The sequence below is a fragment of the Sarcophilus harrisii genome, chromosome 2 (assembly GCF_902635505.1).
Source record: "Sarcophilus harrisii chromosome 2, mSarHar1.11, whole genome shotgun sequence".
Lineage (NCBI taxonomy): Eukaryota > Metazoa > Chordata > Mammalia > Dasyuromorphia > Dasyuridae > Sarcophilus > Sarcophilus harrisii.
Genome location: NC_045427.1, coordinates 96063608 through 96076659, shown reverse-complemented (window position 1 = coordinate 96076659; position 13052 = coordinate 96063608). Strand labels below are relative to the sequence as shown.

At 33.1% G+C, this 13052-nt stretch overlaps 1 protein-coding gene across 5 annotated transcripts in view; it reads left to right on the top strand.

Moving 5' to 3' along the window:
* The window catches only part of ASB3 (ankyrin repeat and SOCS box containing 3), a 105889-nt gene extending 93343 nt beyond the window's left edge, over positions 1–12546 (top strand). For 4 of the 5 annotated variants that reach the window (XM_023494967.2, XM_003758281.4, XM_012540220.3 and 1 more), the window contains 2 exons: positions 7058–7191; positions 11688–12546. In XM_023494967.2, coding sequence (XP_023350735.1) covers positions 7058–7191; positions 11688–11893 — 340 coding nt within the window. In that variant the 3' untranslated portion in view covers positions 11894–12546. The remainder of the gene's footprint in view (positions 1–7057; positions 7192–11687) is intronic. The other variant, XM_031950468.1, reaches the window with a different exon arrangement.
* The last annotated feature ends 506 nt before the right edge of the window (positions 12547–13052 follow it).

Here is a 13052-nt window from a genome sequence, read left to right as displayed (position 1 = left end):
GAACCATGAGAAAGAAAGAAAGAAACAACAGTAACAAAAGGTTGAAAATACCGTGCTTCAATCCACATTCAGTCTCCATAGTTCTCTCTCTCGATTTGGATGGCATTTTCCATCCCAAGTCTCTTGGAGTTGCATGGAATCACCACATAGTTGAAAAGAGCTAAGTTCATTCCAGTGGATCATCACATAATCTTGTTACTATATACAGTGTTGGTTTTGCTCACTTTGCTCAGCATTAATTCATGAAAATCTTTCTAGGCTTTTCTGAAATTTGCCTTGAGCAGCAATTTTTCATTTCAAAAGAAAGACAGAAGGATGGTAAAATTAGTTTAAAGAAAGCTTGTCTAGAAACTCAACTAAGCTAAGTCATTCCAACGGCATTTATCTTAATTAGTTTTTAAAATAAATTATTCTTACTATCAAGAATAATAGAGCCATCATAATTGAACTCTACTGTCATAGTCATGACTGGGCTTATCGAGAAGCTAGAAATGGCATTTAAGATAAACAAAGATGAGTAAAGAAGACAGCTGATTGAGACCAAGTATACATAGAAGAGAACTGTGCTGGAAGTAACACATTTATGAAGTCATTGAAAGATTGTTTTTTGAGTTGTTTGAAAAAAAAGGTTGAAAAAGAGTAGAAAAAAATCTCTTAACTTTAATCTCCCCCTTTCCCCTGCAAAGGCTACTGAAATAACATTGGTAACTATCAGCTAACATGTGCCTATTTATCTATAACAAAATTTTTAGTAAGAATGATCTACACATATATAAAGGCAATCCTTTGTGAGAGTATGAGCAAACTTTTGTTTGCTAATAGTCCACAGTAGACTTACTGAAAAGTATAGAAATACATAATTCCACTGTGTTGTTTTATTAGTTATTGATTATTAAAGAAATTTAGTAAATTTAGTAAAACAAAATGCCACTTTAAAGGCTCCTTTTAAAAAATGTTTCCCATGCATGAATTGAAAATATACAGGATTTTGGGGCAGCTAGGTGGAATGGTGGATAGAGTACGAGCCCTGAAGTCAGGAGGACCTGAGTTCACATCTGGTCTCAGACACTTAGCACTTCCTAGCTGTGTGACTCTGGGCAGGTCACTTAACCCTAATTGCCTCAGCAAAAAAATAAGAAAAAATTACAGGATTCCTTGAAGGATATAACAATAGAAAAAACTCTTATTGATGACCCTAGTCATTAACATCAGAAAAAGTATATAGGAGACCTTCACATTTGCCTACAGTATTCCCTACTGGCATTTAAGATATCCACTGTAGATTCAAAATAGAAAGAGTTATTTTCTTTAAATGGTGAGGTCCTCTAGATATATCTGATTATATATAATATCGTGCTAATTGTACCAAGCTCTGGAACATTGCAGTCTAATAAATGAGATTTTTCTAAATCAGGAAAGTTTGGCTTACCTATTTATCTAAGAAAAAACAAATAATTATAGAATGCCTACTGTCCAGACTGTGGTTCTAAAAACATGTCTGTGTGTCTCCCATTTTCAACCCCCTTAATTTTTTCAATCTTGATTAACTAGCAATAGTCCTCTATCTTTTTTTTTTCTTTTTTTGTGACTAAACTCCTTAAGAAAGTTGAAAGCTGTTTACAATGGGTACATCCTATTTCTCCCCTCTATTAGCTCCTTACAATCTAGTTTCTGATTTTGTTATCTCACTGAAATTGCACTCTCTAAAGTTACCAGTGGTCTTTTAGTTGCCAGACACAGTGGCATTTCCTCAATCCTCATCCTCCTTTATGTCTGCAGCCTTTGAAATTGTTGATCAATTGTTCCAGGGTCTCCTCCTATTTATCTGATTGCTCCTTCTCTGTCTCCTTGTCTGGATCTTTCTTCAGATTACCTTAGGGGTCCCCTAGGGGTCTTCCTTGAGCTGCTTTTCTCTCAGTTTTCATTTGGCGGTGACATCCTCAGCTCCCATCAATTTAAATTATCATCTCTATAATGATGTTTCCCAAATCTGCTTATCCTATCCTATTCTAACCTTTCTGTTGCTTCCAGTCTCACATTTTCAATGTTTTAGATATCTCCAAATAGATGCTCAGTAATCATCTTAAGTCAACGTGAATAAAACAATTCTCTCTCCTCATTTCCCAGCTTTCTTCTTATCAAGGATAATACCTTCCTCCCAGTCCCCTGGGCTCACTACCTAATGTCATTTTCAACTTCTCAGTATCTCTTACCTTCTATATTCAGTGTCATCAAAGTCTCTCCTCTAACTCTGTCACCATTCTGATTCTGGCCTTTGTCACCTCATGCTTGCACTATCAAAATAACGGCTGAGGCATCCGCCTGTGTCAAGTATCTCTCCCCTCCCTCCCCCAAATCCATCCTCCATTAAGTTACAAAGTAAATTTTCTTAAAGTGTAGGTGTGACCATGTTACCTCCCTAATCAATAAACTTCATTGGTTCGCTATTGCTTCCAAGATCAAATATAAAATCTTCTATTTGGCATTCAAAACTCTTTATGGCCCAGCCCCCTTCTACGTTTTCAATTTCTTAACACTGCTTGCCACATATTGTTCGATTCAGTGATGCCATCTTCCTTGTTCCTCAAAGACGACACTTGTATCTCTTGGTTTGGGAAATTTTCTCTGGCTAACATGGCTGGGATACTCTTCCTCTTCTTTGCCTACTTACTTCCCTGACTTTTTTAAAAGTCCCAACTAAAATCCCACTTCCTATAAGAAGCCTTTTCTAACCCCTCTTAATTCTAGTGCCTTCCCTCTGTTGTTATTTACTCTTTGTTTTTGCTTGCATGTTTTTCCCCCAGTAAATTGTGAGCTCCTTGAGAGCAGGGGTTTTCTTATGCATCTTTTTGTATTTCCAGCACTTAGCAAAATGCCAGCCACTTGCCAGGTGCTTAATCAATTATTAACACCTTTATTATTATGGCACTGTTTTATGTCTATAAGACATGGAATTCTCCAGTCTCTGAGGAATTAAAATTCAAGCAGCACCCAGAGGACAAGTGAAAATACATAATAAATGTGAGTAGGCTGTAACAATATAAACAGGGAATCAAAAAAGGAGAAGTAGAATAAAGAATGTCATCAAAGAAATTAAGTGAAAAAGAAGATGATCTATTCTTACAGAGAGAGCAGGGAATATCCGATAGATTATGGACTCCCTAAGTATCCTTGTGATATCAAGGAAAATGAGGACTCCTAGTGGTTTTTATGGATTCCCTTTGGCAAACTCATAAAAGGATATAGACAAGAAAGAGCAGGCATGGATAGATTTCAATTTTTATTCATAGAGAGAATCTCTGCATTGATTAGATTTTTGATCTGTTTGGGTATTTGAACATTTTATCTCAGTACAGAGGTATTCACATTGTGAGAGAAGTATGTTTTTCCAGGTTAATCTGGGGATGAAACCATTGTGAAATTGCGTTTCAAAGGTTGGCTTAAAAATGATTTTTTGAATGTCACTGTTCATAAAGACTTCCACCATATCTTACCTGGAAAGACTCAAGGGGACATGTTAATAAGAAAGGAGTATTATTATTTATAAATATGGGAATTTAAAAATCTTAATGAATGACAAATGAAAGTATGACCATAATTGTGTTTCTTTTAAGCTAAAAAAAAGCGTTGTATCCATTGTAAAGCACTTACTAAATACTTTTTCCTTTGAAGGAATATTCTGGTTATTCCTTTTTTGCACTATATTGCTATTGCTGCTGCTTTTAGCTAACATTTATTTAGTGCTTTAAGATTTTCAAAGTTTATTACAAATACTATCTCATTTTATGCTCACAACAACCCTGGAAGTTAGATGTTATTATTAAGATCATCACTTTACAGATGAGACAAACAGACTGAGAGTTCAAGTTACTTGCCCAGTCATAAAGCTAATGAATATTTGAGCTTGGATTTGAACTCAGATATTTCTGATTCTAGCTTCCATATTCTCTCACTGTACCAGTTTGAATTTTGCAAATTTTTATACTGTTTGCAATTTTCACTTTAGCATTGAAAATACTAAATATTCAATGAAAATTTAGTTTATTGTGGTATATAATTTAAATGTGGGTAAGCCTGATGACAATATTGTTATGATTTGCTATATTTTTTTATGTTTTCCATTCAAAGATCAGAGTATAACTAAAACCAAGACCATTCTATAAAAATCCCCAATATATTCATTGAAAAATATTTGTCCTATAAATTTTCTTTTTGCCTTCACATAATTTGTTTTATACAGTTTTAAAATATATAACTGGAAAAATAATAACCTGCCAAAATATAATCAACAACTTGATACATTTTTTCAAACTTGATATAATTTTTGCAGTTTTTAGTGCAGTACTCATTCTCTCCCCACCACCCCTCCCCCCCATGCAACAGGAGAATAATAGAAAATGAATATGCATTATATGCATTTTGTTGACTGTCACTCTTTTATGACTATATAGCTCCTTTTGTATAATGTAATGGTCAGTGTGGTTTGGGGGTAATATAATTTTTTGGGGTAATATAATTTTTAGTGGCATTATAACAATAATAAATATGCTATTCTGTTAATTCAGAGTTATGCAAATGAGTTTGCCTCTTGTGTGTGTTCAGATAACTGCATAAAAATGTTCAATCACAGTCGGCTATGAATTACATAAAGGGAAAAAAAGTGAAACTAAATAAGCACTACTGCTAAATAACTTTTGATTTAGTCAAGGAGTTTTGTTTGTTTTTATATATATTTCATCATTGTATTTTCTGATCAGATAGGATTTAAATGAGATAGCAGAAAACTATAGAAAATTGAAATGTTTTCCAAGATGTAAATGCAACACTTTCTTATTTAGATTTTTCTCTTTAGTTCTTTTCTCTGTATATTTTGTTTTGGGGAATGATCATTTATGAGAAATAAATTTAATTATTCTTTACTTGATGGTTTTAAGGCAACTTATTTTTAAATTGTAGAAATAAGTTGTCTTTAAAATGACAAAAGTTTTGTTAGATTTTTTTGTTTGTCTTTATTTCCTTAATTCTATTTGCCTTAGCTTTTAGTAGTAAGTTTTCAAAGCAAAGTGAAGATTGAATTATCCAGATTATTCAAACAAAGTTGCTGGGGTTTTTTTTTTTTTAAATCCCTAATTGCAAAAAGTTATTTCATATGTTTTGTCAAATATTTTGGTAGCAAAAAAGAATTTAATTTTGTCAAAAGTGAGAAATCTTATTTAAATTTGAGCTTTTTCTTCCCTCCTCCCCGCCAAGAATTTATTGTATTTAGAATATAGCTGGAAACCATTTTGAATAGCCATTTTCTATACATAAGCATAATAACAGTAATGAGTACATGGGCCCTGGAGGGCTCAGCAGAAACAGGTCTTTTGGAGAGCTTTTTAGTCCATCTCCCCTATCAGCTCCTGTTTATCTTTTTTTCTTCTGATTGAACATTCACCTTCCATTTCCATCCCATGAAAGAAGAAACAGAGAAACCTTGATTGACTCTCTCCCTAGAATCCCTTCCCCATCCCTCAGTCTCACGTTTCCAAGATGGCAGCTTATACCTTTTGGGTAAACAGGGAGTCACCAGCTATAATCCCTTTGGTTAGATGGATCCACCTCTTGTTACATCTCTCAGGATTCTTGAGTATTGCCATTTGAATTGCAGATGCAACTTAAGGAATTCAAGACCTTAACTAGAAGTTTTCTTATACTCAGCACTGTTTTGGTAGGGCATAAACTGAATTTATACAAATAACCTTCCTATATATAACCAACCATTACTTTCCACTCAGCAATTTTCCATTAACCTATTAGCTACTTTCTTACCATAATCTGTGTGTGGGGGGGGAGGGGGTGTGGGGGTGTGGGGGTGTGGGTGTGGGTGTGGGTGTGTGGGTGTGTGCCCTTGCATGCACGTGCATGCTGGAGAACAGATTAAAGGCCCTGATATGAAGTGGAACTAGCTTTTCTTCTTAGTGTTCTCTTGACCAGAAATGACTGAGGCTGTTGGACTACTGTATAACAAAGTATTCTTGGATTCGAGATAGTTTATTTTATGGTCGAATTATTAATTGGAAAATCCATTCTTTTGGAAGATACTCTCCTTTATTTCCATTTGTTCCCCAGAGCTGATTTGGACTGATTTCATGATTTATCAACATGTGCCAGGCACAAAGACAACAAAGAAATTGTCCTTCCCATGAAGGAAATTATATTTTTTTGAGGGGGGAGGAACTGTGCATACATACAGATGCATAAATAAATACAATCTATTTACAAAGTAAAGACAAGGCAATGTTTGATAGAAGAGGCACTGACTGCAGGGGGAGTCCAGAAGGACCTGTAGTAAAAAGTAGCACTTGAGTTGGGCTTTGAAGAACAGTGAAACAAGAAATGCGATGAATGTATGTGAGCAAGATCAAGAAAACCAGTTTAGTTGTGTCAGAGTGTATGAAGGGAGGAATAGGAAAATGCTTGAAAAACAGACTGGAGCCAGATTGTAAAAGCCTTTAAATGGCAAAAAGAGGGGATAATGGGAAACCAACAGATTTTGTAGTATTACAGGAGAGAGAAGGGGTCATACAGCCAGAGTCAGTAAATGGTTCTGGGTTCTCTCCTTTCTGAGATTGGGATGGAAGGTAAATGTACAGTCAGAAAGTGGATCAATTGGAGAAAGCAAAGATTTGAGAGGTAGGGACACTGATTAAGAGACTATTGCAATAGTTCAAATGAGAGTTAATGAAAGTTTGAACTAGGCTGGTGGCTGCGAGAATGTGGAATAGGGGATAAATGTGAGATATTGTGAAGGTAGAAGTTATAAAATTTGGCATGTTATTAGATTTGTGGAATGTGTGGGAGAGTAACAAGTTGAAGATAATTCTGAAGTTGTAAATCTTGAGTAACAAAAGCTGGAAGTTCCCTTCAAAGAAATAAGGAAGTTTGGAGATTGTTAATATTTTTGGATATAAAGGAACTACCAAGGTACGTCACTGTTGGAAAACTTACAGAATGCTTCCAAAATGTATGTCTGACAGTTTTAAGTCAGTGACTGTGCTAATTTCTTGCTATTTAGGATTCACTCAGTCAGTAATGACATCCTCAACTTTAGCCTGGAGTTCACTAATTGGAAGCGGCTTCCTCTTCCTATTGAGAAGCTCCTCTCTGCTCATGCAGAAAACTCTTCTTGGGTCCCACTGAATCATTTTGGTAAGCCATTTGATTTTTATATTCCCTTTTTTCTGAGCCCTGCTCTCTAGGACATGATTTTAAGTTGGAAACATCTTTGCAAGCTATTGTTGTACGAAGACTGTAAAACCAAAAAATAAATCAGATAGAAATTTTTTTTTCACCTGGGAAAAACCATAGTTTGCCTTAAGCTAAAATCAGAGTTAGCTTCTCTGAGTTAAAATAACTAACCTTTGAAGTAAAGCAGGTGATGAAAACTGATACTTCTATTTACTAATGTCCTCATTTTTGTAGTTTACTCTAATTAAAATATATCCTTAAAAATGTCTGTTAGTAAATTAATTTAAGTGGTGATCTGATGAACAATGCATTTAACTTTAATGTTCTAACTTGAGAATGGAGAGAGTTTTATTTATTCTGTAAAATAAAATGACATGTATGTAAAATGCTTTATAATTATAAAGTGTTAAATTAATGTGAGTTACTATCAATCCATCAACAGACATTTATTAACTACTTCCTATATGTTAGGCACTATAAGTATAAAAAGCACCTAGGATACAATGACAAAAGTGAATTAGGCCCCAACTTTGAGGACTTGGGTCCTAGCTAAGACCACACTGGAAGGACTAGAAAGGTAGAAAGAAGCTATAGCAAACTAAGCAATTTATATAGAGTGTAAAGTCTTAGTGAAGTTCTAAATGACTAAAATTTAAAACTGTACTGGATTTTTTGGGGTAACCACTCTTATAAATAGATTAAACTATTAAAATTTTAAAATGCACTAAAATTTTTAGGACTCCTTGTATTCGGTTCCAGAAGTAATAGGAAACAATTCTTAAATAGTGGGCATAAAATACCATGCAAATTGGCAAAAATGACAACAGTCAGTGTTGGTAAGATTGTAGAAAAATAGGCACAGTAATCCATTGTTGATAGGACTGAGAGATGGTGTATATATATATATATATATATATATGGAATTATGCAAAGTGATCTTTTGAACCAGAGGCTCCATTATTGAGCTTATACCTCAAGGAAGCCATTGAAAGGACTTTGGCCTTAGTATAATTGCACTTTTTGTTAGAGCTAAAAAAGTAGATGCCCATTAATTAGGGAATAACTAAAAAACTTGCTACATGAATGTAATGGAGACTTACTATGCTGTAAAAATGATTACTATGCTGTAAAAAAGTGATGAATACAAAGAATCATGGAAAGTTCTATATGAACTGATGCAGAGTAAAGTAAACTGAGTCAAGAAAACAGTGTACACAGTAACTACAACAATGTAAAATGAAAATACAGTGACTTCTGAAAAAAAATCAAAAGTTAAAATGATCAAATAGGACTTGGAATGAAGAAATATGATAATACATCCTCAATTCACCCCTTTGTGGAGATGTGAGGTATTACACATAACATATATTTTCTGATTTTTCCAGTGTATTGATTAGTTGTGATGGCTTATTTTTTCTTCCTCTAAAAAAATACTATTTGTATGTAGTATAGGATGATTTTCTGAAAAGGGTAGAAGAAAGGATACATGGTCTACTGTGGGTAATGTAAAACAAAAATATCTGTAGAGAATATGTGTAACTGTTCCCCCTCCCCAAAAAGAGGAGCAAAGTTTATATAATCACAGTGATTTGTATAAAATTATTATACTGCATTAATTCTGTGTTGGTTTGCTAGTACAACAGGATGTCCTAAGTATTTCTTTTGGAAGTGGGCTGGAACTAATTTAGATTTTGTCAGTTAGTTTATTTTATTTATTTTATTTATTATTTTGCTCTCAATTTAACCTATTTGTTGAAGCTAGTTGAAGAATCTAAAGAGGATTCAATAGGAAAAACCTTAGTGTAAGAAAAATTTATCTAAGATATAGTGTCTCAAAAGATCTTGAAGGTATTCAGTTTCAGCTCTGAAGTTTAAGCAAGGGGCATGGTAGAAGTTGTGTCCCTTTAATTTTTTATTGCTGTTTTCTTTTTTTTTTTTGTTATATGATGTATTCTGTCTTTATGTTACATCCATTTCTCACTTCACTTACTGATAAAATTAAATTATCAAATATAGATTTATATTTTATAAGATGTATACAATATTATTTCCTAATAGTTCTTTCTCCTTTCTCTGAAGAGTAAGGAAATAGGTATTTCCTTGTGTCTCCACTGCTTTTTCTATCACTCAGAATTTAACTTTTTTTTTTTTTTTTTTTTTAGTAGTCTTTTTCATTTATATTAAGAATCAATATAGTGTAGTGGAGAGAGAGCCTGACATTAGCTGTCTCCTGACAATGGCCTTTTCTTCTCTGTCCCTTAGTTTCATCCTTTTAAAATTGAAAATAATAATACTTCTAATATTTCCCTCATTTGTAAAGAGATTTCTTTTTAAAATTTTTTAACTTGCACTATAAATAAAATTATTACTATCAGGTTAAATGGAGCGGCTAGATATCCAATAAAGAAAGATAGTAATCTGAAGTCTCTTATTTTTCAAGTACAGTAGTTTCTTTATAATATTATAGTTCTGACTTGCACTTATTCTTAACATTGACTGTTTCATGTGATAATATCAGTTATGTACCCTTATTTGTAAAGAACAAAAATTTATTCAGTACAGGTAAATAAGGGACAACGGTTTTGGTAACAGGGTCAAAAGGAAGGATATATGTCAAATGGAAAAAATGCAGTGTATAAATTAGGAAATAAATGGAAAAGTTTACTCTTATGACCTTAACTTATGGCAAGTATTTCCTGATGAAGGCAAAAAAATGAGTGTCTTATCATTGAAATAGAATAAATCCATTAATTCTTTTTCATTTAATTAGACACTTGTTAGAGCTTGGTAGGATACTAATCATTCTATTTTTAAAAGATTTTGTTTTGACTGAGGATTCAAAAGAATTTTTTCTCACAGGCATTTATTGTCTTTTAAAAATAAGAATGTAATTTTAAACTTAAATATAAGCTTAAATTTTAAATACAATATATTAAAAAAGAAATGTAGCACTCAAATCTCAAGACATTCCATGAGGCATGTATGTATGTGCTTTGCCCAAAGGAATGCAAATTTTGATCCCCCAAACCTCACAAGCTATCCCAGGCTCCAAGGGCTACACACCTTTCTATGTTTTGGTTTATATATTTTATTATAAGTTTTTTTTTTTTTTTAATTTTCAACATTTACTTTTATAAGATTTTGATTTCTTTTTTTTCTCTTCTTCCTCTCCCCCTAAGATGGCAAGTAGTAATATGATGTAGGATTATATATGTACAGTCATATTAAATATATTTCATGTTAGTCATGTTGGGAAAGAATCAGAACAAAAGGGAAAAACCATGAGAAAGAAAAGTAAAAAAAGTGAAACTAATGTGCTTTCATCTGCATTCAAACTCTATAGTTCTTTTTCTGGCTGCTGTTAGCATTTTCCATCATGGAATCTTCTGGAATTATCTTAGATCATTGTATTACTGAGAAGGACAAAATCTATCAAAGTTGATCCTCTACACAATGTTGCGATTACTGTATACACTTTGTGTGCTGTGTGTGTTCACTTCATTCGGTATTAGTTCACTTAAGTCTGTTGAGGTTTTTCTGAAATCAGTCTGCTCATCATTTTTTATAAAATAATAGTACTCCTTTACATTTCATATACCATAGTTTATTCAGCCATTCCCCAATTGATGGGCATCCCATTGATTTCCAGTTCTTTGCCAGCACAAAGAAAGCTGCTATGAACATTTCCACAAACATTACCTTGATCATATTTTTCTTTTTGTTAAAATCATGGAATGTACAATTTAGCAGGTCTTTCTCAGATTTCAGTTTTTTCTGAATTATCTTCCAATTCAAGAATATTAATGTAAGAAAATTATTATCTTGTTATTTAGTTATTTTGTTATATTGTTACTTAGATCTTTTGCCTTAGATATTCAAGTACAGTTGAATTTTAAAATGTGTAGCTCAAAAATGACTGGCAATATCAAGGTTTTCCTTTTCTTGATCTTTACTGTATTTTTAGGGCTTTATATAAAACTTAATGGATTAACAGGCTATATTCTTGATTCACAGGAAAGTATGATTGTTTTTCATTTTTATTAGTGTTTATAGATGTTAACTTTCTTGGTAAATACTTTTTCATCTTTATTTTAGGAATTCAGTTGCCACCATTAAAATAAATCATTCCTATTTTGATTGAAATTGTCACACCCCCCTTCCCCCATTAAAAGCAGTTTAAACTGTTGTGCTTAAATTTAAGAGGGTATTATTAGGAAAGTGGTTCATTTTATGTGCTTAATTTGCCAGGTTGCCATTTACTGTGGACAAAAAAAAAGATGAGGCATTTTTTTGGTGGTTGTTGTTTGCTTTGTCCATTATTAGAGTTAGTAGAATCATTTCTTTAATTCTCGTTGGTATACCCAACTTTAGAATTTGAGTTCTTAATTAGTGCAATGGTATTGCATTCTTTAATTTTAATTTTTTTTTTCTCATCTTGATTTTGCTCATTTCTACAGGTTCTGTTCCTTGTCTGACTCACCTCTGCCGATTGGAAATTCGATCCATTCTAAAACCTGAACGTCTACGATCTGATAATTATATCCGTCAATTACCACTTCCCACTAGCCTACATCATTATCTACTCTATGCAGAAGTCTTGAGAATGAATGATGTTCCAGAACTAATACTTACTCAGAATGGAGAGACCATTGAAACCAGTTAATGGCTCATTTATTACTTTGAAGATCAAGAGGAGAGTTGTGAATTTGCTTCCTATGATTGGACTTTAAAGCCAGGATACTTGAGCTGACGTCTGGGGCTTTTCCTTAAGAAACCACCTATTGTGAAGCACTGTTTTGCTACATTGCTGGTTTATATTATAAACCTTAATATTTGCTATGATATTCATTTTGTTGAACCGTTTCCTCCCTCTTCATTGGAATTGTCAGTTTTTTCATTCTTTTAGTGAATTTTGGATCTGGACTATGTTGCTGTTTCTTAACACTAGTGATTCAAAAAGTATGTTTTCATCAATTATTCTGAATTTGCCCAGAACTGGAAACATTTAGTGGAATGTTTGTAGCCTCAGTGGAGCTATTCATAGGAGATGTTGAGTATTTTGTATAGGTTTGCTATAATGTTGATAAAGGAATGAGTTCTTTGTTCTTGTTGTATACTTTTCTCATTTCTTAACTCACTGACTTTTATGAACAATTGATTTTTCATATGTAACCTCAGGGAAGAATTCTTTTCAAAATTATGGAAATTTGTTCATTTCCCCAGTTTCTTTTTTCTTTTTATCTCTCTTTTTGTCAAAAAGTTCAGTTTTTAAGTTTACAAGAACAGAGACAGATTTGGATGCAAGCATACTCAGTTGAAAAGATAATCAGGTCTGTATTGACACAAGTCTTTAATTTGATTCTGAATAATAATCAAAATACCCAAGGAATCATTTTCCACTATTTTTAAAGAAATAGTGTCTCTCCTGGGATTTCTCACTTCAGTATTCATGACATTATAAAGTTCCTTCTAATTCTGACATTTTCTGTGATTTATGATTGATAATTCAAGCTTAATTCTGGTCCTGTATCAGAGGTTTCTGTTTTGAACCTTGGTAACTGAATGGCAATTCCTTTAACATGTAGTTACACTAATAAGATTATCAGATTATTAAAAATGCACACACACAGAGTACATATAAAAACCATTCTAGGTTAGTGAGTCACAGAAAAAGTCATTTTCTGGATGTACTAGGTAAGAAGCTGATCACTAGTCAATGGTCACTAAATAGTGGTTCTGTGGGCTAGGTGACTTACAGTTAGTCAATATAGAATATTTGTACTGTGACAGAAGTATTTTGACTCTAGACTTACCAGCAAAGA